Source organism: Phasianus colchicus, chromosome 1, assembly GCF_987193195.1.
Source record: "Phasianus colchicus chromosome 1, bPhaCol1.hap1.1, whole genome shotgun sequence".
In the NCBI taxonomy this organism is placed as follows: domain Eukaryota; kingdom Metazoa; phylum Chordata; class Aves; order Galliformes; family Phasianidae; genus Phasianus; species Phasianus colchicus.
Window position 1 is genome coordinate 196524419 of NC_143436.1, and position 23576 is coordinate 196547994.

A 23576-nucleotide genomic window follows, 5' to 3' on the forward strand; every position below is an offset into this window, starting at 1 on the left:
ACAGAATCCCAGAATAGCTTGGGTTGGAAGAGACCTCAAGGATCATGAAGCTCCAGCCCCCCTGCCACAGGCAGGGCCTCCAACCTCCACATTTCAGAACAGCCCAGGCTGCCCAGGGCCCCATCCAGCCTGGCTTCGAACAACTCCAGGGATGAACGGGGCATCCACAGCCTCTCTGGGCAGTCTGTCCCAGCTTCCCTGTGCTGCTGGGCATCTTAACATACAGCCAGGGCACCACAGGCCTCTATACACATTGTTCCTTCTAGATCTGGAGAGAGGGTGCTGAAGGCAAAAGGAGCAGATGATGTACAGAGTGAAAATGTTGATAGCATTGTCCCAGAATTAAATTGATGTAATACAGGGAATAAAATAGGCTTTTGGATCTGAGGTTCAGTTAAGAGCGATGGCCAGGAGAGCTGTAAGGCTGAGGAAAGAAGTAGATAGCTTGCTTCAGTTAACACAGAGACTCTCTCCCCAATTCATTTTAGTTGTCAGCCCTGAATGAGCTTTAAAAGACTTTGAGATTCATGCTCTCTCTTAGCAGTCTGTAGTTCAGGGAATCTTTGCCTGTAGCCTTCGTGCCCAGAATATGTCAGGGTTCATTCTGCTGCCTTGTGCAAACAGAGGGGAGGGAGAGCCCCTAAGATGTCCTTCCAGCAAACCTGGCACACTCTGCTGTCCGAGAGCCATGGGCTGAGCGTGGCACTTGGCAGGCAGGCTTTCTCATGGCAGCTGCTGAAGGAGCCCCACGAGGAGCCCTCCTTTCCCAGAGCTGTCTGCAAGAGCAGCTTGGTTCTTTTTCCCATCCTTTGACTCATGTCTGTCTGATGGGCAGAAAGCATCTTGGAGTTGAACTGCTTTCCTCAGGGAATAAGAACGAGGGAAATAACATTGTTTGCTTTGCATTGAGGGGCAGGTTTCTTGCCTGGCTTTTCCATATGGGCAGCAATCCTCCTGGCCCTTCTGTGCCACTGCAGAGTGTTATGGTGCCAACTACTCCGTTGTGACTCTGATCTGGTAGGGGTTTACTGCCTGGCACTGTTCATATCATAGAACCATAGAAGGGCCTGGGTTGATCATCTAGTTTCAACCCCCTGCTATGTGCAGAGTCACCAACCACCAGGCCAAACTGCCCAGAGACACATCTCTGTTTGGGAAACAAGTTGAAATTAATAATGAGGGATGAGGGTTTCACTCCATTTCACTGCATTTCGCTCCAGCCTTGGAAAAAAGGCCACAGTGCTCATCCAGACATGTTTTGTGTGTGTGTGTGTGTGTACACACATGCACAAATACACATCCATGTGATAGTGTGTGCATACACGTGCATATACGTGTGTCCCTGTGATGTCTCACAGTGAGGTAAGTGCTGGCTTGGGTCCTGGAGGCACTGGGAAGCAATGAGGTCTCCAAATAGCAGTCAGCTTTCTAAAGTTCTGCTAATTGGATTTGTTCACATATGCTGTGGCTGATAAGCAGAAGGTTAGTAAGAAAGTTGATTTTCGTAGTTGCCAGATTTCTCTTTTTAGTCAAATAATTTAAGGGAGGAATACAGCTAAAGGCATCAGATTTATTCCTGGTCTTAATACAGAGCAGGGATGACTGTATTTTAAACATCGAGCCCTTCTGTCAGCAGCTTGGTTTAAAAGCAGTAATTCCAGTTGGTTCCCATCATCTGACTTATTTTTAAGACGCCCCCCCCCACATCCTTCACCCTATTTACTGCATCCCTGCTTGGCAGTATTTGGGAATATGTATTGTAAAAGGGGGAAATGAAATAGCAAGGAATGAAAGCAGTTTTTTTCTGCAGTGCTGTTTCCAGCTTGGATCTCTAAGCACACAACATCAGCCAAGGGGTCTGTGGGATGGCACATTTCCTTCCATCAGGGCAGAGATGTTGTGTGAGCATCCTCAGTCAGTCACAGCCTGTTCCAAGGTTGCATATCTATCCTTGAAACAAAGAGAGGGGATTTTTCACTCATCAGAGGGTGGTGAGGCACTGGAACAGGTTGCCCAAGGAGGCTGTGGATGCCCCATCCCTGCAGGCACTCAAGGCCAGGCTGGATGTGGCTCTGGGCAGCCTGGTCTGCTGGTTGGCGACCTGCACATAGCAGGGGGTTGGAACTGGATGAGCATTGTGCTCCTTTGCAACTCAAACCGTTCTAGGATTCTATGATTTTGTTCACCCCTAAACCCTCTGCACCAAGAACTGGGTCAAAATTCTTCTGCAGTATAGGAGCAACAAAGCACTGTATTTGGCCTGATTTTAACTGGGAGGAAGTTGATTTTCTCCACCATAGCTGCAATGCTGCTGTGTTTCAGATTTAGGATGAGGATAATGTTGGTTGTACACAGAGCGAAGGACTTGGTGCTCCTTGTGCCCTTCCAGAGGGGTGCAGAGAGCTGGGGTGGAGGCATGGCCAGGCCAGCTAACCCCAGGGCAGTTAGGGTTAGGGATCAGTAGGGTTAAGGTTTCATGTGGTGCTGTGCTCAGCAGTAAAAGCCAGAGGGAAGGAGGAAAGCAGTTTGGGATGTTTCAAGGTATGGGTTGGTTTGTCTTCCCAAGAACCCATTCATTACTTGTGACAAACCCTGCTTTCCAGGGAATGTTTGTTCTGCATTGGGTATGAGTAACAGACCCTGAACTATTTCAAGAGAAATTCAGTGCTGGAGAAGGAAATCTGTGAGTGGTTTAGCTGATGTGAGGAGCTGGGAAAGGGGAGATAACAGCAGGACAAGAGGAAATGGTTTGAAGTTGAAGGAGGGAAGATTGAGGTTGGATATCAGGGGGAAGTTCTTGACAGAGAGAGTGGTGAGGTGCTGGAACAGCTGCCCAGAGAGGCTGTGGATGCCCCGTCCATCCCTGGAGGTGTTCAAGGCCAGGTTGGATGGGGCCCTGGGCAGCCTGGGCTGCTGTGAAATGTGGAGGTTGATGGCCCTGCCTGTGGTGGGGGGGTTGGAACTTCATGATCCTTGAGGTCCCTTCCAACCCAAACCATTCTGTGATACCATGAATAGATGGAAAGGTTTTGTCACTATGCACAAGACTTGGGATTTTAGATTTCTGCGTTTCTATTTCTCTGTTCTAGTTAGTCTTAAAAATATCTTGGATATCAACATTGGGTATATTGGGTTCAAAGTGAAGATTGGCATGGTAAGGTAGGTAGAAGATCCCCTTTAAACAGGGGTCTGTAGAAGATGCTTGTGGAGAGATAACACAGCATTTTGTACCACTGCTCCTTCCATCACATAGCTAGGTGTTTATCCATCCTTCCAGTTTCATCCAGTGATTCTTCAGTGCTTGTTGTCTAAGAAATCCATGGACCAGAGATCAGTGATGTTCTCATTTGCAGGTGTACCTGGGGCAGTGGGGAGCTCTGGGATTGCTCTGACATAGGGTTGGGGTGTGGGGATGCTCTGTGGGGCTGGGGTTGGGCTTGGTGATCCCTGTGGGTCCCATGGAGCTTCCTCTGCTGTGTGTTGGAGGGGCAGCAGGTCTGACAGCTTCCCTGCAGTGCTATAAAGTGCCTGAGAGCAGCAGTTTACCATCTACTTGACAGCATAGCCGTATGCTTCTCCAAATGGGGCTGTGGGTGGTGGTTGTGTGTTCTACAGTGCAGCCTGGTGGCTGTCCAAGAAGCCTTTTTTTTTTGTTTTGTTTTTAAATGAAGTTGGGATTATTGAATATTAAATGTTTTGAGAATTGAAGCAGTTTTAGGGACAGAATCATGGAATTATTCAGGTTGGAAAAGACCTCAAAGATCATCACGTCCAACCCCAGCCACCCGACCATGCCAACTGACCACATCCCTCAGTGCCACATCCCCACAGTTCTGGAACACCTCCAGGGATGGGGACTCCCTGGGCAACTGTGCCACTATATTACTTATATAATTTGGAGAAGAAAATTTCCCTAATATCCACTCTGAACCTGCCCCTGTGATTCTACTTAAGGCAAAGAAAGCACTGAGATTTCGGAGCATGCGTGGATTTGAGCATAGTGCTGAAACTTTCAGTCTTCCAAAGCAAAGAGAGATTGAATCATGGTCATTTCCCTGGTCATCCTAATGCCAAAAAGCACTTATCTGCAAAGCTGTTCAAGTCTCTACGTTCACAAGAGCAGGTTGGATGGGACCCTGGACAACCTGCTCTGGTACCAGGTCTGGAGGCTGGTGGCCCTGCCTGTGGTTCTGGGGGGGTTGGAACTTGATGATCCTCAGGCTCCCTTCCAATCCAAGCTATTCCAAGAATGTGTGAATACAAGCAGACAGAGCATCTGGCTCAGTTCTCTGGGTCACTGGTTGTATGTGGTGTAGCTTTGTGTTGTTGGAGGAGAGGGCTGAGATAACATCTTGGTGTCCATTGAAGACACCAAGGCTGACATCAGGCTTGCACTGAGCATTCCGTGGCTGTCAGTGGGGTGGGTGTAGCACACTGATGGCAGAGCTGTCAGGTGTTTGGAAATATTGGGTGTCCTGGGTGGCTGATAATGAAATGCATGGTGGCAATGTGTCTGGGATGGTATAAAAACATTAATTCCATGTGTGCGGAGATGTAGACATGAGCTGTGGGTATCCCTACTCATTGTGGGGAGTGGACCATGTGGGCTCTAAGGGTTCCTTTGCAATTCTATGATACTAGTTTGGCTCTGTCCTTTTTGTAAAAGGTGGATTTGTGTTGAACACATCAGCACTGTTCTCTGTAGGTGGGAAATAATTAGGCAACCATTGTTAACCCTAACGAGCAGCAGGCAAGCTGTTCCATCAGACCCGAGCCTTACTCCACAAGAAAGGAGGGGGCAAAGCTGGGAGGTTAGGAAAGGGAATCAGTCCTGTTCAGCCTTACCTTTCAGCCTCCTTCAGGCTGTGGGGAGCTGGACCCTCTGGGGCACAGAGGAAAGGCTTAGCAGGCAGGTGGCTGAATGCCCCAGTGCTCTGGGATTGCAGGTATTAGGAGGAAGTTTTTCAGCCAGAGGGTGGTGAGGCAGTGGAACAGGTTGCCCAAGGAAGTTGTGGATGCCCCATCCTTGCAGGCATTCAAGGCCAGGCTGGATGTGGCTCTGGGCAGCCTGGTCTGCTGGTTGGCGACCTGCACACAGCAGGGGGTTGGAACTGGGTGAGCATTGTGCTCCTTTTCACCTGCACGCCCTGTTCTGACACACGGTCCTGGTCGATGCTGATGGCAGGCTGGGCAGTGTGGGCAGGGTGTGTGTTGTTTGCCTTTACGTGGGGCACAGGCACTGCTCAGTAGTGGCATGTGGGGTTATGAGGGCCAAGTTTCCACCTGGTGTGGTGAAGCTTTTGGGGTCTGGTGTGACAAGCTGAGATGGAAATCCCAGGTACCAACTGGAACAGAGAAGGTGACAGAAGGTTTGCTGCCTGAAGCCAGTAACATTTCATCTTCAGTAACAACAGCAAATGTGGTCTGCGGATTCTTAGGAATAAAGGTTATATTTGGTGTCAGGCTTTTTGGTGTGAGCCGTGTAAATAGTACAGAAGGATGTATTGAATCATTGTTTGAGCTGCATCAAACTGGGGTGTGCTCTTTGAAGTACAATTGTTTTGATCTGTTCCTTGGTTTTTTGTTTTTTGCAGCTTTTCCGACGCGTGGCAGCTGCCTTGCCTGGAATGGAAAGCACACAAGACAAAAGTAGAGAAGACAGTATCCTTTATGCTGCAGAGCTGTGGTGGCAGAGCGCTGCCAGTTACCGTGGGTGAAGAGAATGCAGGTCCTGAATAACAAAGGGAGGAGGAGGAGGAAGGGGGTGGTGTCTGTCCTGCAGCCCTTGGTCAGCTTATGAGAGGGGAATGGAGGCAAGTAAGGCTTGAGGTTGAAATGCTGAGGAGGAACCCTGCTCATGCAAATGGAGGAATCCCCAAGGATGGAGATCCTGTAGCCATTTAGCCCTGCACAGAAGGACCTGGGGGTCCTGGTGGATGAAAAGCTGAACATGAGCCAGCAGTGTGCTCCTGCAGCTCAGAAAGCAAATGGGCTCCATCAGAAGAGGGGTGGCCAGCAGGGACGGAGGTGATTGTCCCTCTCTGCTCTGCTCGTGTGAGGCCCAATCTGCAGTACTGTGTCCAGGTCTGGAGCACCCAGTACAAGAAAGACAGGGAGCTGTTGGAGAGGGTCCAGAGGAGCCACAAAGATGATCAGAGGGCTGCAGCACCTCCCCTACAAAGACAGACTGAGGGAGCTGGGCTTGTTCAGCATGGAGAAGAGAAGGCTGTGGGGTGATCTCATTGCAGCCTTCCAGGTCCTAAAGGGAGCCTACAGACAGGAGGAGAGTCAACTCTTGGAAAGGGGAGATAACAGCAGGACAAGGGGAAATGGTTTGAAGTTGAAGGAGGAAAGATTGAGGTTGGATGTCAGGGGGAAGTTGTTTGCTGTGAGAGTGATGAGGTGCTGGAACAGCTGCCCAGAGAGGCTGTGGATGCCCCATCCATCCCTGGAGGTGTTCAAGGCCAGGTTGGATGGGGCCCTGGGCAGCCTGGGCTGCTCTGAAATGTGGAGGTTGGTGGCCCTGCGTGTGGTGGGGGGTTGGAGCTTCATGTTCCTTGAGGTCCCTTCCAAGCCTGGCCATTCTATGGTTCTATGATTGCACTGATGCTAGTTCTTAACCTCAGAGCACTCTGGGCAAACATAGGGCTGAAGCTACACTTCCTGTGAAACATTGTAGAGCAGAGGAGTAACAGAGGGCCTGGGGGCTGTGCTGAGGCACAAGCTCTGAGTGATATACTTGGGGTTGATCAAAAATCCTTCATTTGGCAGGTCACCAAAGGTTAATGAACAACCATCTTTGTTAACAAGAGGATGGTGGTAGGATACACAAGCACACACAGTTTCACTATCAGGGAGTTTCATCACCAATTTCTAAATGGGAGAGTAATAAGGCACTTTGAATTTGACTTCCTGCAGCCTGCAGATAGCAGGAACTGAATGATTGTCTCCCCTGGGATTAATGGTGGGGGATTTTCCAGAGGCTCTTTCACAGATGACGGAGGGTTTGAGGGCTTTGTACTGCTTTTGCTGAGCATTGGAGCCCTCATACATACGTAAAGGTCTAAATCAGCCAAATGGATCCAATGCTTGAAATGAATTCTTGCTCTTTCCCTTCTCTTTGTCCTCCTAACCTCTGTAAAGAGCAACTTGTACCCCCAAGGAGAGGAGGTGGAAGCAGCAACTGCCCGACCCGTGTGTGTTGGCCTTAACTCCTCCCTCCCAGTGATTGACATCAAACTGGAAAAGCCTCAAGAGCAGCCTGTCAGTGAAGGAGGCTGCTCCTGCTAATACCGCGTGGCTTCTGACTTCCTCCAGAACATCACTGCTTTCCCTCCCTTTACTCTTCATTGACTGCAGTGTGAATATTGGCTTGAACCTTCCCCTTTCAGTAATAACGTATTGCAGTTCATCATCGCTGGCTGTCTCGTGGAGATGATCTATTAGCTTCACAAGCACACACACACACACACACACACACACACAAAGAAAATGTCGGTGTCTTCATTATTTATAAGAAAAAGGAAAAAAAAAAAGCCAAAATATTCCAGCGTATTCTAGTTATAACTTAAAAAAAAAAAAAAGAAAAAAAAAAGAAAGAAAAAAAAAACCAACAACAAAAAAAAAAAGCAAAGAAAAAATAGGTACAATTTCTTAATATTTGTTCCTTTTTTAATATGTTACGATACTGCACTTTGAAATGATGGAACCCCGAGTAAGTTTGGAACTGGACATAGGTGAGATGTATGTGCAGAAGAGTGCTGTCAACCGTCCCCTGCAGTGTCTGCCCACGTGGGGGGAGCAGAGGAGAGAGCTCCAGTGCTGTCCTTACCCAGCAGTCACACAGCTGGTGGCTAAAGCTGAGCTCCTGTGCTTGGAGCAGAGGTAGCACGGATGGTTTTCAAAGCCCTACCTTAGCAGGGTTTGGAGCGCGGGGTCTTCTGGGGGGTGGGAGGGGGAGGGGATGATTGGAACCAGAAGGATCTGGAGGGGTGGGAGGGATGTGTGTGCGTTAGCAAAACGCTCGCAGGGAACGAGGAGATGTGTTTGGAGTGTGAGATGGGTTTGAAGAGCGTTTTTTCCTTTTACGTAGAAGAAGAAGAAGAAGAAATGAAACGATGGCTGCGTGGAGAGGTGGGAGCGTGGCATTGCAGCTCTTTGGAGGATAACAGCGTGGCGTTTCCGTGGTTAAGAAAGGGGAGATTTGAAAGGAACGCTGCCTGAGCTGATGGGGACGTGTGAGTTGGGCAGAAGGAAGGAGCAGAGGTGGCCTTCCCAGGCCATGAGGGAGGGCGGTGGGCACGGCCATACTGCAGTGAGGTCCCATGGGGGTCCTGGAGGGAGGCCGCAGCCAGAGGGGCAGAGAGTTGGGTGGGATGGAAGCCAATTTATGGCAATGCAGACGGATGCCTTTATTTTTTAGCTTTTTTTTTTTTTTTTTTTTTTTTATGTTGGGTCTTCCAGTTGGGTTAGTTCTGTTTGTTTTTTTTTTTTTACATAGAGCTGTAGAGGTTGGTTCGATCAGAGTCGCTTCGTTTTCTATTGAACTAGGCTTCTAATTAACCGTTCCTCTTTGATATTTATTTCTCTGCTTAATATATATATATTTTTTTTACTCTTTTGGGTAATTTTGGTGGTATTTTTGCAAAGGAGTCTGTGTAGAGCTTTGCTGGTGTGGCGAGATGTATCTACCCGAGAAACACGGACGGAACACACTAGAAGTGCACCCTTTTACTCTTTACTAGTCATTGTGAAGTTGCTGTGTCAGTTAATAAACACAATTGTAAATACATTGTTTGCTGGGCGAATAAGGCTGAGATCCAGTGCAGGAAGGGGTTCTTGAGTGTGCGTTGCATTGCTGCTCACCAGCAGCTGCACATCCGGGCGCCTCTTGGTTCTCCTCTGCCCTGAAATAATGAAGGGAACCATCCTCTCCACCCCATGCACCAGGAGTGGCTGTAACCTCGTGAGGTTCCCCATTCCCTGTGCCAGGCTCGTGCCCTGCCCTGGGTCTCTAGCAACTCTGCACAACAAGAACTTCAAAGGCAGAATGAGCTGTAAAGTGCTTTTATAATGCAATATCAAAGGCAAGTTTTTTTTTGTTTCGTTTTGTTTTGTTTTTTTAACGTGGCATGTCTTGAAATAAACATCAATGATATGTGACAAAGGATCATTCTTTCTTTTTAAGAAGCTCTCGAGGGGAAGGAAACCTGGCTGCTTTTCCTGTATTGTACTGGTCTGAACTGTGCAGAAACGATCCATCTTGCCTCTTTGGTTATTTTTCGTTGGCTTTTCTTCTTCCTTTCGGTTTTCACCCAATCCACGTTGGCCATCGTTTCCCTGTTCCCCACTGGCACACACTTTTTGGGTTTCCCTTTGCTTTTCCTCCATCGGCATGGCCAGTAGAACCAGGGAACAGACTTCTTTTGTGATGACTTTGATGACAGTGAAGGTTTCTGCTCTGTTTCTGTTCTCCTCCCCGCTCTGGTTGTTGTACAGTACATGACGCAGCTGTCCATTACTCACTTTTTTGTCTTGATAACAAGTAGTTGAAGAAATTGTATAAGGGGGAAAAAAAAAAAAGGTTCCTTTTCTTCATGTTGGAATGTCACTGGTACCTCAGCTCTGTTTGATAATATGAAACAACAAAAGAATCCGTAGCGCTTGAACTAAATAAATACCTGTCTCATTGGAAGGCTCCTCTCTCTTCTCTGCCTCTATCCATCGTAACGTGGGGTTTCCTCTGGGTTTGAGGTGTTGGAGGGAGCAGTGTGTGAAGGTTGGAGGTTTTGGGGGGAAGGCAAAACAGTGCTCGGTGCTGTGCTGCTGCTGTTGCCCTCTGCCCGATGCAGCTTTGCCTTTCTGCTCCTTTCTTGCTTTTTTGCATCCAGCAGCTTCCTGCGTTGTGTCCCACCTTAGGGGTGCACTGCTTGGACCTGTGGTTGGACTGAACCCCACTGCTGGTGGATCCCACTCCAGCCCCATCCTACCAGAGACAGCAGCAGGAATGGGCAGGTGAGTACAGGTGGCAGAAGTGCCCCCTGCTTGTCCTGTGGTCCTGTGTGGTTGAAAATCTCCCCTCTTTTGGCCTCAATTGGATGTCAGGAGGAAAACCTTCACTGTGAGCCCAAGCATTGTGATGCTGCTCAGAGCTGTGGGTCCTGAGGCTGCAGATGGGACTGTGGGCACAGAGCTATGGGTCCCTGGCCATGGAGGGGTGGAGTTGGAGGGCTCTGAGGGCCCTTCCCACCCAAACTGCTCTGGGGTTCTGGTTCCTGGAGGGGAGCAAAGCAGTCATGGGTCGCTGTCTGTTCTGTAGGAACACCAGCAGCCCAATCCCAAGTGCACTCCTTGTAAGGTCTTTATCAAAAACTTTGAGTGTGGTCTTGTGGGGGTGCCCTGGTATGGTTGTTAGGGCAACAGGGCAGTGCTGGTACCAGTCTGTGCTGTTACAGAGCTGTAGAGCATCCATCCCATCAGCAATCAGGGTGGCAGCGTGCTGCACTCCCTGGCAGCCTCATTGCAAACCCCACTGCAGTCATGCATGGCCCTACATAGGAAATTATTTGGGATCCCTTTGTACCATCTTTGGGACTGAGCAGCTGCAGGGTGAGGTGAACATTTGGGTCACTGCAGGGGGGAGATTTTGCTACTCCTCATGGCTGCAGTGCTGGGGTTGAGTTTTCCCTATAGGGATATCCTCCCTCCCCCTGTAGGGATGCTTGAAGCTTGCTTCCCAGCTGCCCGTTGCCCTTTCTGAGCCCAACCTTCCAGGCTCACCCAGGGTATAAATTAAAGCAGTTCCACGTCAGCCACCCGCAGAGCACATCTGGAAGGAGGACGGCTGCCCTGATTGTGTTAAGGTTTGATTAATGGTACCACTAATTAAAGTGCTGCAATCACCCATTCCCCTGCACGCCATCTGCTCGGTGCATTGGCACTGCTGGGCAGTCAGGAGATGCAGTGAGGCCGGGTGCTGACAGTGGCAGGGATGTGCCCACCTCTCATTGCACGCTGCACTGCATTCATCCCCATGTGGGGCTTTCTGAAGCACTTCTGGGGCTCAGCAGGAGCAGGGCACACCTCCATTCTGCTGCTTTTGTCCAGATTTAATTGCAGTGTGCTTAATTAGGATTGGAACTCGATCCTGAAGGTCCCTTCCACCCCAAAGCCAGGTGGCATTGCAGTGGGATGCTGCTGCATCCCTTGGTGTCCCCGTGCTGTGGTACCACAGGTCCAGGCTCACCCCAGGGTCTGCATCCCAGGTGCTGCTGCAGAGTTGGAGACTTCCATCAGCACTAATTGGTGGCAGTGGCTAATTGCCTCCCAGTTGTGTGAGCTGGGGACCTCATGGGGACAGGAGTTGAACACTTTTCCCCATTAAATGCTCCTTGTTTGGTGACAGAAGCAGCCCCACGGAGTATGGTGGGGCCCATATGGGTCTCTGGGGTGGGGATGCTGTGCAGAGGGTCTTTGGGGGCTCTTTCCCAGCTCCTTCCCAGCACCACACAGACCCCAAACCCCACAGTGCTGCTCACAGCCCTCCTCACCCTCCTCATTCCATAGCCTGGGTCTCATTGGGGCCACTTTTATTAGCCTTTTTATTTTAATTTTCTCCAAAAAACAGTGGTTGCAGGATTGGGTTTGCAGCAGTGGTGATGTGAGGAAGGCCGGGGAAAGGATGAGGGTGACATCAGGGGACATCCCGAGCCCCGAGGAGACGAAGCTTTGCCCAAAGAATGGGCCAGTTGCTGGTGCTGCTGTTGGTTTCCTACTTGTGGTTTTCAGTCTTTTTTTTTTTTTTTTCTTGAGCTGTTTATTTCATATCAGAGTTCTTGCAGTGATGCTCCTGGTGCTGCTCAGTGTGTGAATGTGGCCCTGTTGTGCACTGCTCTGGTTTGGAGCCACCCTAAGTGACCGTCCCCATGCGTCGACCTCAAATCAAAGCCTCAGTGCCCAAGGAGCTCTTCCCATTCCCCAAAACCTCAGTGCTGTGCGTCCTTCCTGGAGCTGCTGCTGCTAGGTGATGGCTGGGGAAGCCCCATTGTGGCCAAGGCTTTTCTCATCCCAAATCTTGCATTCCCATCCCAATTCCAGGGTTCTTATTTGAATTCCCGGTTTCCAATCCCAATTCCTAGGTTCCCATCTCACTTCCTGGGGTTCCCATCTCAATTTCTGTGTTCCCATCCCAGTTCCTCGATTCCCATCACAATTCCTACATTTCCACCTCACTTCCTGGGGATCCATTCTTAATTTCTTAATTGTGTACTCAATTCAATTCTTGCATTCCCATCCTGGTTCCTGGATTCCCGTTTCACTTCCTGGCATTGCTATCTCACTTCTGGTGTTCCCATCCCATTTCCTGGAATTCCCAATTCCTGAGTTCCCACCTCACTTCCTGGGGTTCCCATCTCAATCTCTGCTCTTAGTTCAATTCTTGCATTCCCATTCCTATTCCCAGTGTTTCCATCCCAGTTCCAGGTTCCTGAAGTTCCCATCCCAGTTCCTGGGTTGTTGACCCCAGTTCACAAGGGTTTGTCCCCAGTTCCTGAGTTTGCTCAGCCCCAGGGACTGGAGTGAGCCTGAAAGCCAGACAAAGGCATGGAGCTGCTCATGTGTATGGGGGTCTCTGAGTATGGGATGAGGGTTCTCATTCCCCCCCTTGCACTCAAATCCTCCTCCATTCTCTCATTCTTCACACCAGCCCTGTGCCCGTTTCCTACCCTGGCACCCATGGGCATTTGCAGATTGGTTTCTCCCTTCCTCAGGGCTGCAGTTTTGGGGAAAAAAACACTGTGGTGCTGGTGCCTCTCCCCAAAAGACCCTTCAAAAAAGCAGTTTTGTAAGGAGAACCTGGCTGCCTCCCTGAAATGGCTACTGGGAGCAGCAACCCTCCAAACTCATCCCAAAAAAAAACTTCAGGTATTTCTGCAGCTAGAGATTTGGGGTGGTGGATGGTGCCAGGCTGCGGGGCCACATCCTCCCATTCTCAGCAGTTTTTCTGGGGCAGCGAAGGGTCTTGGCTTAGGTTTTTGGGCTTGTGTGGGTTATCTGATGCAAAAGCCGTGGGTGGGCGGGAGGGGGTTGCTCCCCTTTGTCCCAAAAAGATGATTTCCGGGGGGTGCCAAGCCAGGGATGTATTACCTCGGGTTGGGGAGCCAAAGGGTTCACTAAAACCAGCATGGCATCCACATGAAGGAGCCCAGGGCTGCACCAGTGGCAGCCCCAGCCAGCAGCCCCAAGGCCATCTGGTCCCCGGAGACGCGGTAGGGATCCTCGCGCACGATGACGTGGGTCACCCCGGGGGCTGCAAGGCAAAAAGGGAGCGGTGGGTGGCCTGGGGGTCCCCTGTGGGGGTCACGTCCTCCCCACCCCTCCCCCCCCAGAAACCCTGAAAATCTCCCAAGCCCCCCCCACTCCATCCCCTATCCCTGTGGACCACCCCAAGTGCCGCCATGCGCTGAGTTTGCAGGGTCTCAGCCCACTCCATCCTACAAATACTTCCAAGTATGACCAGGCTTGGAGCTGTGACCCACTGAGTGTCCCCAGGTCAGCATCAAATGGCACAGAGAGAAGGGGAGAATGACCCACCTCCATACTGGTGGCCGTAGTGGCCAGAGCTGATGTAGGCGGTCTGGTGGGAGTCGATGGGCACCGTCTGGTAGTAGTCATCATCATAGGGGTCATAGACATGCACCTGGGTGTGATGGGAACAGCGTCAGGCCAGTTTCTGCCTTTTCTCCCCTAAACTCCATCCCTATTGCCTTAATTATGTCCCCATCACTTTAACTCTGACCCATCCCCTTAACTCTGCCCCTGTTCCCTTTGACTGTCCCCATTCCTCTTAACTCTGCCCTTCTCCTTCCCCATTCCCTTTAACTGGGTTCTCGTCACTTTAACTCTGCCCCTGCTCCCCTGAACTGCCCCCATTGCTCTGAAATTTGTCCCTGCTCCCTTAACTCCCCCATCACTTCCCCCTGTCCCCATTGCCCTCAGCTCTGTCTTCATCACCTTAACTGCCATTATCACCTTAACTTCATCCCCTCACCTTAACTGTGTCCCCATTGCTTTTAACTCTGCCCCTATCCCCTTAACCGTGTCCCCATCACCTTAATTTGTAGAATCACAGAATCATTATGGCTGGGACAGCATTCCAAGATCCCCAACCTTAATCCCAACCCGTCCCCACCATGCCCACTGACCACATCCCTAATTCTGCCCCTTTCTCTTAACTGTGTCCCCATCCCCTTAACTGTGACCGCATCACTAACTCTCACCCTGCTACACTGAACTCTTTCCCCATCGTCACAACTCTGCCCGTATAACCTTAACTCTGCCCCTATCCCCTTATAGTTACGTCCCCATTGCCATCCCCAGCTCTTCCCATTGGTGCCCCTGATGCCCCTATTTCAGGGGATGAGGGTGGGGAAGCCTCACCGGGGTGGATTTCGCCTCCAGCACTGCCATCTTCCATGCACTGCGAAGGAAGCAGAGGGAGTGGGCTGGGGGCTCGGCTGGGCAGCAGCCCCCTCCCTCCAGTTATGCCAGCATTAATCCTTAATTCCCAATTAGCACAGTGATGGGGATGGGACAGGGACCCAATGGCACAGGGCTGGGGATGGGGTGCATGGCAGGAATGTCTCGGGGTGAATGAGGTGGGAATGTGACCCCAAACTGGTGGATAATGGGTGAGTTTCCCCCCCATCCCAAGTGTCTCAACACAGAATCATAGAACAGCTTAGATTGGTAGGGACCTCAAAGACCATCCAGTTCCAACATTTCCCTGTTGTCTAAGAGCAGCTTAAGGTTTCTTGCTATTAAAGATAGAGGAGCGGTGCTAAAAGCGGCATTGCATCATCCTGGGCATGGCCTTAATCCAATTAGCACTCCACGTTTGCATTATTTATCAACGAACGCAGATGGAAATGCTGTCACAGTTCTTTGTGGTTGGCTAAGAGGTGATTTCTCATCCAGGATGCTTAAAAATAGCTCTGCTTGGCTCAGAGGTATGCAGTGAGAAAAGCAAATCTGCACCCCCTGCCCTGCATATGACCTCGGGGCTTGCAGCAGGAGGGAGCTGGGGGCAGCAGAACGTGATTTTCTCCCCACTGAGGTGCTTTTGGGGCCAGGATAGTGGGGGCTGGAGCTGCTGGGGGGATTTGGGCACTTACATGGCATCGTCCTCACTTTCAGCACACAGCGTCGTCTTGGAGCCATCCCGCAGCACAATGGTCAGCAGGCACTCGCGGCTCTTCCCCTCGGGTGGCTGCACGTCTGCAAGGGGACAGCCAGAGCCTACCTCAGCAGGGGGACTCGAGGGGACCCCCAAAGCCACCTGAGGGGACCCGCAGTGTCAACCAATGGGATTTCCAAAGCCAAATCAGTGGGACCCCCAAAGCAACCCAGTGGAGCCCCCAAAACCACCCAAGCGGATCCCCAAAGCTGTCCTCTGGGACCTCCAAAGCCACCTGAGGGGACTCAGTGCCAACCAGTGGGATCCCCAAAGCCAAACCAGTGGGGTCCCCAAAACCACCCAAGGGGATCCCCAAAGTTCCCTGAGGGGACCACAGTGCCAACCAATGGGATCCCCAATGCCAACCCAGTGGATCTCCCAAAGCAACCTGGTGGGACTCCCAAAGCCACCAAAGGGGATCCCCAAAGCTGTCCTTCAGGACCCCCAAAGCCACCTGAGGGAAACCACAGTGCCAACTGGGATCCCCAAAGCCAACCCAGTGAGGCCCCCAAAACCACCCAAGGGGATCCCCAAAGTCCCCTGAGGGGACCACAGTGCCAACCAATGGGATCCCCAATGCCAACCCAGCAGGGCCCCCAAAGCCACCCAAGGGAATCCCCAAAGCCACCTGAGGGGGCACAGAATGCCAACCAATGGGATCCCCAATGCCAACCCAGTGGATCCCCCAAAGCAACCCAGTGGGGCACCCAAAGCCACCCAAGGGGATCCCCATAGCCACCTGAGGGGGCACAGAATGCCAACCAATGGGATCCCCAAAGCCAATGCAGTGGGACCCCCAGAACCACCCAAGGGGATCCCTAAAGCTGTCCTTCAGGACCCCCAAAGCCACCTGAGGGGACCCACAGTGCCAACCAATGGGATCCCCAATGCCAACCCGGTGGATCCCCCAAAGCAACCCAGTGGGGCACCCAAAGCCACCCAAGGGGATCCCCATAGCCACCTGAGGGGGCACAGAATGCCAACCAATGGGATCCCCAAAGCCAATGCAGTGGGACCCCCAGAACCACCCAAGGGGATCCCTAAAGCTGTCCTTCAGGACCCCCAAAGCCACCTGAGGGGACCCACAGTGCCAACCAATGGGATCCCCAAAGCCAGCCCAGTGGGGCCCCCAAAGCAACCCAAGGGGATGCACAGTGCCAACCTGTGGGATCCCCAAAGCCAACACAGTGAGGCCCCCCAAAACCACCCAAAGGGATCCCCAAAGCCACCTGAGGACACAGTGCCACCCAAGGGGATCCCCAATGGGATTGGGATCCCCATGGGTTGGGATTTTTCACCCCAAAAGCCATGCTCAGAGTTTGGCTTTGGTTTTCTCTTTGTCTCTGCGCTCAAAGGTCAGGCACCAACGCCAGCAGGAACTTCCACCTCCGCAGCAGAAAATGACCCCAAGTTTCCCACCCGGTGTTGGGCTGAGTTTGCTTTGGATGTGCCAAATCTGACAGACACACACAAGAGGGACCCAAAACATAACGCGGTGTTTGCCATCGCGCTCCGACTTTGCCAGGAGCTCCATGGAGGCTCCGGCATCTCAGTGTGAAGAAAAGCACTTTGTGCTGCACCGTGGGCTGAGCTGAGCTCTGCTGTGTTTGTGCGAGACGGAGCGCTGAGTCAGAACCGTGGGAGCGTTGGGAATGAGTGAGTGGAGGTGGGGAAAGAAGAGGGGAGAGGACACACATCTGGTGGGGATGAGGCGGTGCGGGATGGAGCAGGCACAGCCTTTGGGGTTGGGTGGGCAAAGAGCATGGATTGAAGTGGACGCAGCCACACAGAGCCCAGGACTCGGGGACACAGTGTGTGGACATGGATCCTCGTGACACTGAATGTGGGGACTTTGGGATTCCAAGCTTGGAGATGCAGTGCAGAGGTAGAGCTGGGGGATGTGGCTTGGGGACGCAGGATTTGGGGATATGGGGGTTGGGAATGCCAAACTTGGGTACATAAGGATTGGAGATGTGGAAAATGGGGACACAGGGCATGGGACAAAGAGCTTGGGGACATGGGGGCTGGGAATGCAGAGCTAGGGTATGTAAGTATTGGAGACACAGAACATGGTGAAACAGCTTGGGCACAATAAGGATTGGGGGGACAGTGTGTGGGGACTGAGAGCTTGGGGATGCAGAGCTTGGGAATAGAGGGCTTGGGGACACAGGATGTGGAGTTTGGGGACTCAACTTGGAGACCCATCTTAGGGATGCAGAGCCTGAGTACACAAGGAGTGGGGACACAACAACTGGGGACACAGAGCTTGGGGGATACGGGGGTACAGGGAATGGGGACACGGGAACATGGGGCTTGGGGGACACAAGGAGTGGGGACACAGGGATTGGGGCTTCAGGGCTTTGCTCACCGCGGCACTCGCGGCCGGTCCGCACGTCGCGGCAGCTGTACTTGATGTGGATGCGCCCGTCCATGTCGCGCTGCGTCTCGTCGTGGTAGTACACCAAGCTGCCATCCAGGTAGAGGACAAACCAATTCCTCTTCCAGCGGCGCAGGATGGAGCCTGGGGGATGGTGGGGTGTGAGTGACCCTGAATCTGCAGTGGGATCCCGCTGCCCCCCGGCACAACACGCAGGGTGCCTGGTTTGGGGATGAACCACAGCGGTGTGGCTTTAACGAAACTCTTGGATGCATCCCTGAAAAAGCCATTGGGGCATCTCGCAGTCCTTATAGGATGGGAGCAGGAGGGTCCTCATAGCATATCCGTGGCTGAGCTCCGTGACCCCAAACTGCATCCTGGGTGTGGGCACCCAGTGTGGAGCTCAGGAACAGAACCCCATTGAGATTGGGATTGGGATTGGCACTCACTCTGCCGCCACAGCCATCCGCTCTTCACCAGTGCCATGGCCACGGGAGGGCTTCCGGACCTTCTGTTGCAGGGAGGGAAAAAATAGAAGAACAGAAAGAACAGGGTTAGAAGAGCAGCTCCTGCTGCCCCCACTCCCTCCCCGTGGGGCTGCGGGAGGGATATGGGAAATGCCCGGGTGAATCGGGGCCGTGCAGACGTAGGGTTTCATAACCAGGGAAACACTGAGGTGGGGAGGGGCTGTGCCACCTTTCTTGGTGCCTTTAATCTCGTTGGGATTTAGGGATTATCGTCCCGTGGAGGTAAATGGAGAAATCCGGGACGCGGATGAAAACAGGCGCTCCCTCCCCACGGCCCCGGTAACTTTCCACGCCGAACGGCGGCCGCACTTGTTTTGTTTTCCTGCCTGGATGGAAATTAATCCTTAATGAGGCCATGAAGTCATCGCTCCCCAGGTCCCCGAGCAGTGACAGCAGCACAGTGCCAGGCAAGAACGGCCCCATCACTGGGCACCCAACGCCGCAGCACTGCCTGAAGGCCAGGGTGTCCCCCTGGGGTCTGTGACCCCCGTCCCCCTCCACCCACAACCCCTGAAATCACAGCACCTCACCTGCTGCTCACATCTCTGGGCACCGTCACCCTCCTGTGCTCACATCCCCAATACTCACATCTGGTGTTCTCCTGTCCCCCCCCCGGCACCTTTTCTGCCTCCATATCTACTTTGTGGGGCACCGTTTTCTCCATCCCCACAGTGCCCACCTCCCCATGTACACACACCCCCAGTTCAGCACCCGCATCTCCATTGCTGCCCTCCCCCTGCATCCCATACCTGGTTAATCCCTGCATCCCATTCCCCTGTGCCCCCACCCCCTGTATCCTCATCCCTTGTACCCCATCCCTCTGTTCCCCACCCCTTTTACTCCATTCCTGGTACCCCATCCCCTTGTACCCATATCTCCAACTCTGGCATCCCCCATGCCCCTGTACCCAAATCCCTTGCACCTCCTTTTCCATTTACCCCATTCCCCTGTACCCCATCCCTTTGCATCTCCATTCCCTCTCTTTGTTCCCCCATCCTTCTGTAACTCCATCCCGTTACCCCCATCCCTTTGTACCCTCATACCCCCATCCCCTGTACCTCCATCCCTTTATACCTCCCATCCCCCTTTGTCCCCTCCCTGTTATCCCCATCCCTTGTACCCCCCTATATCCCCTTATACCCCATCCTCTGATACCCCCATCCCCCTGTTTCCAAATCCCTACTAACCCCATCTCCCCGTACCCCCATCCTTTACATCCCATCCCTTGTACCCCCCGTATCCCCTTCTACCCCATCCCCTGGTACTCCCATCTCCCTGGTACCACAATCCCTGCTACCTTCATCCATTGTACCCCCCTTACCCCCCTGTACCCCCACCCCCTGTACCCCATCCCCCTGTAACTCCTGCTTACCCCAATCCCCCCATACCCCACTCCCCTTGCACACCCATCCCTTTGCACCACCATCCCCCCATACCCCCTCCTCCTGCATCCCACCCCCTCGCACCCCATCCCAAATTCCTCACCCCACTGCCCCCCGGATCCCCCCCGGTCCCCTCACCGTACACAGCAGCACAGCAGATCCCCGCTGCGCTCCGCTCCCGCTCGCGTTCCCTCCGCCCGTCCCCGCCGCACGCACAGCGAGCTGGGAGCTGTAGTCCGACACTGGGTAACGATCCTAAAGGAGCTGTGGGGCTCTTAGGAAAAATGGCCATTTGGGGGTAATTTGAGATCTCGAAGCATTTCGTGGGGTTGGTGATCCTGAGGATGCTGCGGGTGGGATGGGGTGAGTGATCCTGGAGGGGGTCACAGCATCACCTCCACCCCACAGAGCAGAGGTGGGGTCAGGGTTGGGCTGAGAGTCACTGCCTGAATGTGAGAGCCCCAAAAAGTGGGGATGCACAGAGGGTCCCTCCCCCATTCCAGAGCCCTGATAACCCCCTGTGATGCACACAGCATCACACAGATGGAATGGCCGCGTGGTTGGGTGAATGGGGAAAAAAAAAAAAAGCAGCTGGGAATTCCAAGTGTGCTCTGGGTGATGGCGGGGGGGTCTTCTGGGGGACACAGCTCGGAACGGAGCCCTGAGGCCATGGGGTACACAGAGGATGCTGGGGAGGGGGTCAAGTTGCTTAACTCCTCTGTGGAATCCCAGCACTGGGGGCTGGAGAAGTGGGAGGGGAAACACCTTCTGCAGGGATACCCCCAGTCTAACGCCAGGTTTGGGGGTTCATAAGGCAGGAGGAGGTGGGGGAAAGTCAGCAATGCCCTGGCTCTGCAGAACAGCATTTGGGGTCATCAATTCAGCCCCTCTGCCAAAACCTGCAATGGGAAGGGGATAAAACTGCATGTTTTGGGGAAGCAGGTCCCCATAGCCACCCTGCCTGGAACTGCACAGTGAGGGACAAGCCGTGAGCAAATCCAGATGCAAGGAGCATCATACAGATGTGCAGGATGCATACGGAGCCCTGTGCAGCTCAGGAAGGGACACATCCCCTATGGCTGACCCCAGCAGTGCCCAAAATCCCTGGGGCTGGTTGGCATTGCAGGGCTTAAAATCCAACTCGGGTTATTTATAGCCAGGGCTGGGCTGCTGATACAGATGTTCGTTAAGCATTGGACAGCCCTGCATGCAAAACCCACATCCATTCTGGCAGGCTGTTCACCCAAAGCCCATCCCCTCCTGCCCTCCCTCCTTCCCTCCCTCTCTGGTGCTGGCTTTGCTGTGTTGGGCAGCAGAAGGAATTGGATCAATCCATGATGCCGGGTATCAGCTCAGCTGTGTTGTGCCTTTTGGATAGAGCTGTATGGTCTGAAATTAGACTTGGGGTTGCTTCGTTCTGAATTAGGAAGATCTCCATAAGGAAGAGCAAAGCTTTGGCTCAAACGTTGGCTGGTGTCAGCCAGGCCCTTGGTGTGATTGCACCCAATGCTTTGCATAGGATCATGGAATGATAGGATGGCCTGGGTTGCAAAGGAACACAGTGAACATCTTGTTTTAATCCCCCCACTATGTGCAGGGTCGCCAACCAGCAGCCCAGGCTGCCCAGAGCCACATCCAGCCTGGCCTTGGATGCCTGCAGGGATGGGGCATCCACAGCCTCCTTGGGCAACCTGTTCCTCTGCCTCACCACCCTCTGGCTCAAAAACTTCCTCCTCATATCCAACCTAAACCTCCCCTGTCTCACTTTAAAGCCATCCCCCCTTGTCCTATCACCATCCACCCTCACAAACAGCCGTTCCCCCTCCTGTTTATCCACTCCCTTCAAGTACTGAAGGCCACAATGAGGTCTCCCTGCAGCCTTCTCTTTTCCAAGCTCAAAAGCCCAGTTCCCTCAACCTTTCCTCACAGGAGAGCTGCTCCAGCCCTCTGACCATCTCAGTGCCCTCCTCTGGACCCGCTCCAAGAGCTCCACGTCCTTCCTGTGCTGGGTTCCCCAGGCCTGGACGCAGCACTGCAGATGGGGCCTCACAAGAGCCGAGCAGAGGGGGACAACCACCTCCCTGTCCCTGCTGGCCACCCCTTTTTCATGCAGCCCAGCACACAGTTGGCCTTCGGGCTGCAGGCTCACACTGCTGGCTCGTGCCCAGCCTCTCTTCCACCAGGACCCCCAGGTCCTCCTCCGCAGGGCTGCTCTCCAGGAGATCTTCCCCCAGTCTGTATCAATACCTGGCACTGCCCCGACCCGACGCAGCACCCTGCACTTGGCCTTACTGAACCTCATTAGGTTCTCACATTCCCACTTCTCCCACTCCCTGTTTGCCTTCCCCTCCTTCCCACGTTTCCACTCTTCCTCCACGTGCCCTGAGCTCCGCCACGGGGTCGGAATAATTCGTCCCCTTGGCAGCAGCAGCACACAGAGGTCCGGATGCCCAGTGTAAAACGGCAGCAGGTTCTCACAGGGCTGGAGGTGCTTCGTGCTGCCACGATGCGTTCGTTGGGGATGGAGGGGAAGGGAAGGGAAGGGAAGGGAAGGGAAGGGAAGGGAAGGGACGAGGGAAGGGAAGGGAGCAGCAGCACCTCCACCCCAAAACGGACGGCATTGAAGCCCCGCACGGCGCTCCGGCGCCCTCTGCAGAAGGGAACGCTGCATTTCGCAGGGCTGACTTTTCTCTCGTCGCAATCAGGTTCGGTTCATTAAGAGACCCGGACGTTTCCAGCGCCGCGCTCCGCGTCGCCCCAATTCGGATCCTCCCCGCGGTTCTCTCCATCCGCCGCACGGTGGGGTCCCGAGCCCGGCCTTCCCGTTTCCCAGAGGCCCCGAGGTTCGGAACGGCCCCGAGGCTCCGCACGGAGCGCTCAGCCCCGAACCCGCGGCTGCGAACGGCCGGACTCAGAGCCGCGCCCCGAAGCGCTGCGGTCCGCCCGGCCCGGGACACGCGAGGCGCCCCCCGCACCCATCTCGAACTACAACTCCCGGCACGCCCCGCGGCGCCGCAGGCGCACTACAGCTCCCGGCATGCAGCGCGCTCCTACACATCCCAGCACCACCCAGCGGCGGTCCGGGCCCCGTCTACTGCGCGTCAGGACTTCGTTACCCAGAGTGCTTCGCGGCGCGCGGCCGCCGCGGTGCGATGGGGGCGGCGCGCGGGGCGTGTCGGGAGCGGTAGTCCGTGCGCGGCGGCTGTAACGGTCCCGCTGCGGTGCCCCCCCACCCCCCCGCCTCTCCCGCTCCCCGCCTGCCGCCGCCGCCCCCTCCCCCATTCGCTGGCGGCTGCGGGCTGAGGCAGAGCTCCGGCGGACGGAGAGCGGCTCCGGCGGGGGAGAGCCGTTACGGCTGAGGGGACGCCGCCGCCGTCTGAGGAGCCGCAGGTGGGGAGGGGGGGGGGCGTCCCGCCGCTGGGCTTTGAGGGGGGGGTGGGGGGCAGAACGTGAGGAGAGGGCGGGGGGCTGAAAGGTGAGGGGAGGGGGGGGATGGAGCTGAGGGTCGGATGTGGTGAGGAGGGGGAGGAAAGGGGGGGGTGGGGACAGGTGTTGGGGGGGATGAGGTGATGGGAGGTAAAGGGGAGGTGATGGGGTGGGGGGGGTCGGGGCTGAGGTGGGGGAAAGGCAGTGAGGTGATGGTTGTGGGGGGGTCAGGTGAGGTTTTGGGGGTATGGGGGGTTCTGAGAGGAAGGGGGGTGGGTTGGGGGGGCTGTCAGAATGGGGAGAAATTGGGGACAGCAGGACTGGGCTGCTGGGGGGGGGTTGGGGGGTGGCACTGCCTGGGGCTGTGAAGGGACAGAGGGCACAAAACAGGGGATGCTGGAGGGGACACGGAGGGGTCCGGCCCTTGTCACCTTCCATAAGCCTTTGTGGAGGGGGGTTGTTTTCAAGCCCTGAAGGAGAAACGCGTTCACCTCCCCCCCCAAAAAAAAAAAAAAAGATTTTGGCAGGAGGCCACGTTGTGTGGTGCGACGGGTTGGGGGCAATGAGGCGTGAGTGAGGAGGAGCTGGGATTGGGAGCCCCTCAGTGGGGTCTGCACCCTGCAGGGAACTCC

At 54.0% G+C, this 23576-nt stretch overlaps 3 protein-coding genes across 11 annotated transcripts in view; 2 read left to right on the forward strand and 1 right to left on the reverse strand.

The window, feature by feature from the left end:
* RAB6A (RAB6A, member RAS oncogene family) overlaps positions 1-7492 on the forward strand; it is a 55227-nt gene extending 47735 nt beyond the window's left edge. For all 3 annotated transcript variants that reach the window (XM_031606123.2, XM_031606122.2, XM_031606125.2), the window contains exons 7-8: positions 5595-5661; positions 7226-7492. In XM_031606123.2, the coding sequence (XP_031461983.1) occupies positions 5595-5661; positions 7226-7290 (132 nt within the window). In that variant the 3' untranslated portion in view covers positions 7291-7492. The remainder of the gene's footprint in view (positions 1-5594; positions 5662-7225) is intronic.
* Positions 7493-11789: 4297 nt separating this feature from the next.
* Positions 11790-20070, reverse strand: PLEKHB1 (pleckstrin homology domain containing B1). Of its 4 annotated transcripts, none has more exons than XM_031606070.2 (8): positions 19657-19783; positions 18306-18462; positions 18059-18120; positions 17601-17753; positions 15171-15273; positions 14437-14476; positions 13591-13696; positions 11790-13306 (listed from the first exon to the last, which is right to left on the reverse strand). In XM_031606070.2, the coding sequence occupies exons 3-8, from the start codon at positions 18093-18095 to the stop codon at positions 13170-13172; spliced, it is 576 nt and encodes a 191-aa protein (XP_031461930.1). In that variant the 5' UTR covers positions 18096-18120; positions 18306-18462; positions 19657-19783; the 3' UTR covers positions 11790-13169. The 4 variants fall into 4 exon arrangements, with proteins under 4 accessions (XP_031461930.1, XP_031461931.1, XP_089990382.1 ...); XM_031606071.2 differs by having other exon boundaries at positions 19662-19782; XM_090134256.1 differs by lacking the exon at positions 18306-18462 and having other exon boundaries at positions 19662-20070.
* Positions 20071-22729: 2659 nt separating this feature from the next.
* FAM168A (family with sequence similarity 168 member A) overlaps positions 22730-23576 on the forward strand; it is a 150025-nt gene continuing 149178 nt past the window's right edge. For 2 of the 4 annotated variants that reach the window (XM_090134269.1, XM_090134267.1), the window contains exon 1: positions 22730-22908. The gene's annotated coding sequence lies outside the window, so the exon portion shown is untranslated. The remainder of the gene's footprint in view (positions 22909-23576) is intronic. The other 2 variants (XM_090134264.1, XM_090134262.1) reach the window with 1 other exon arrangement.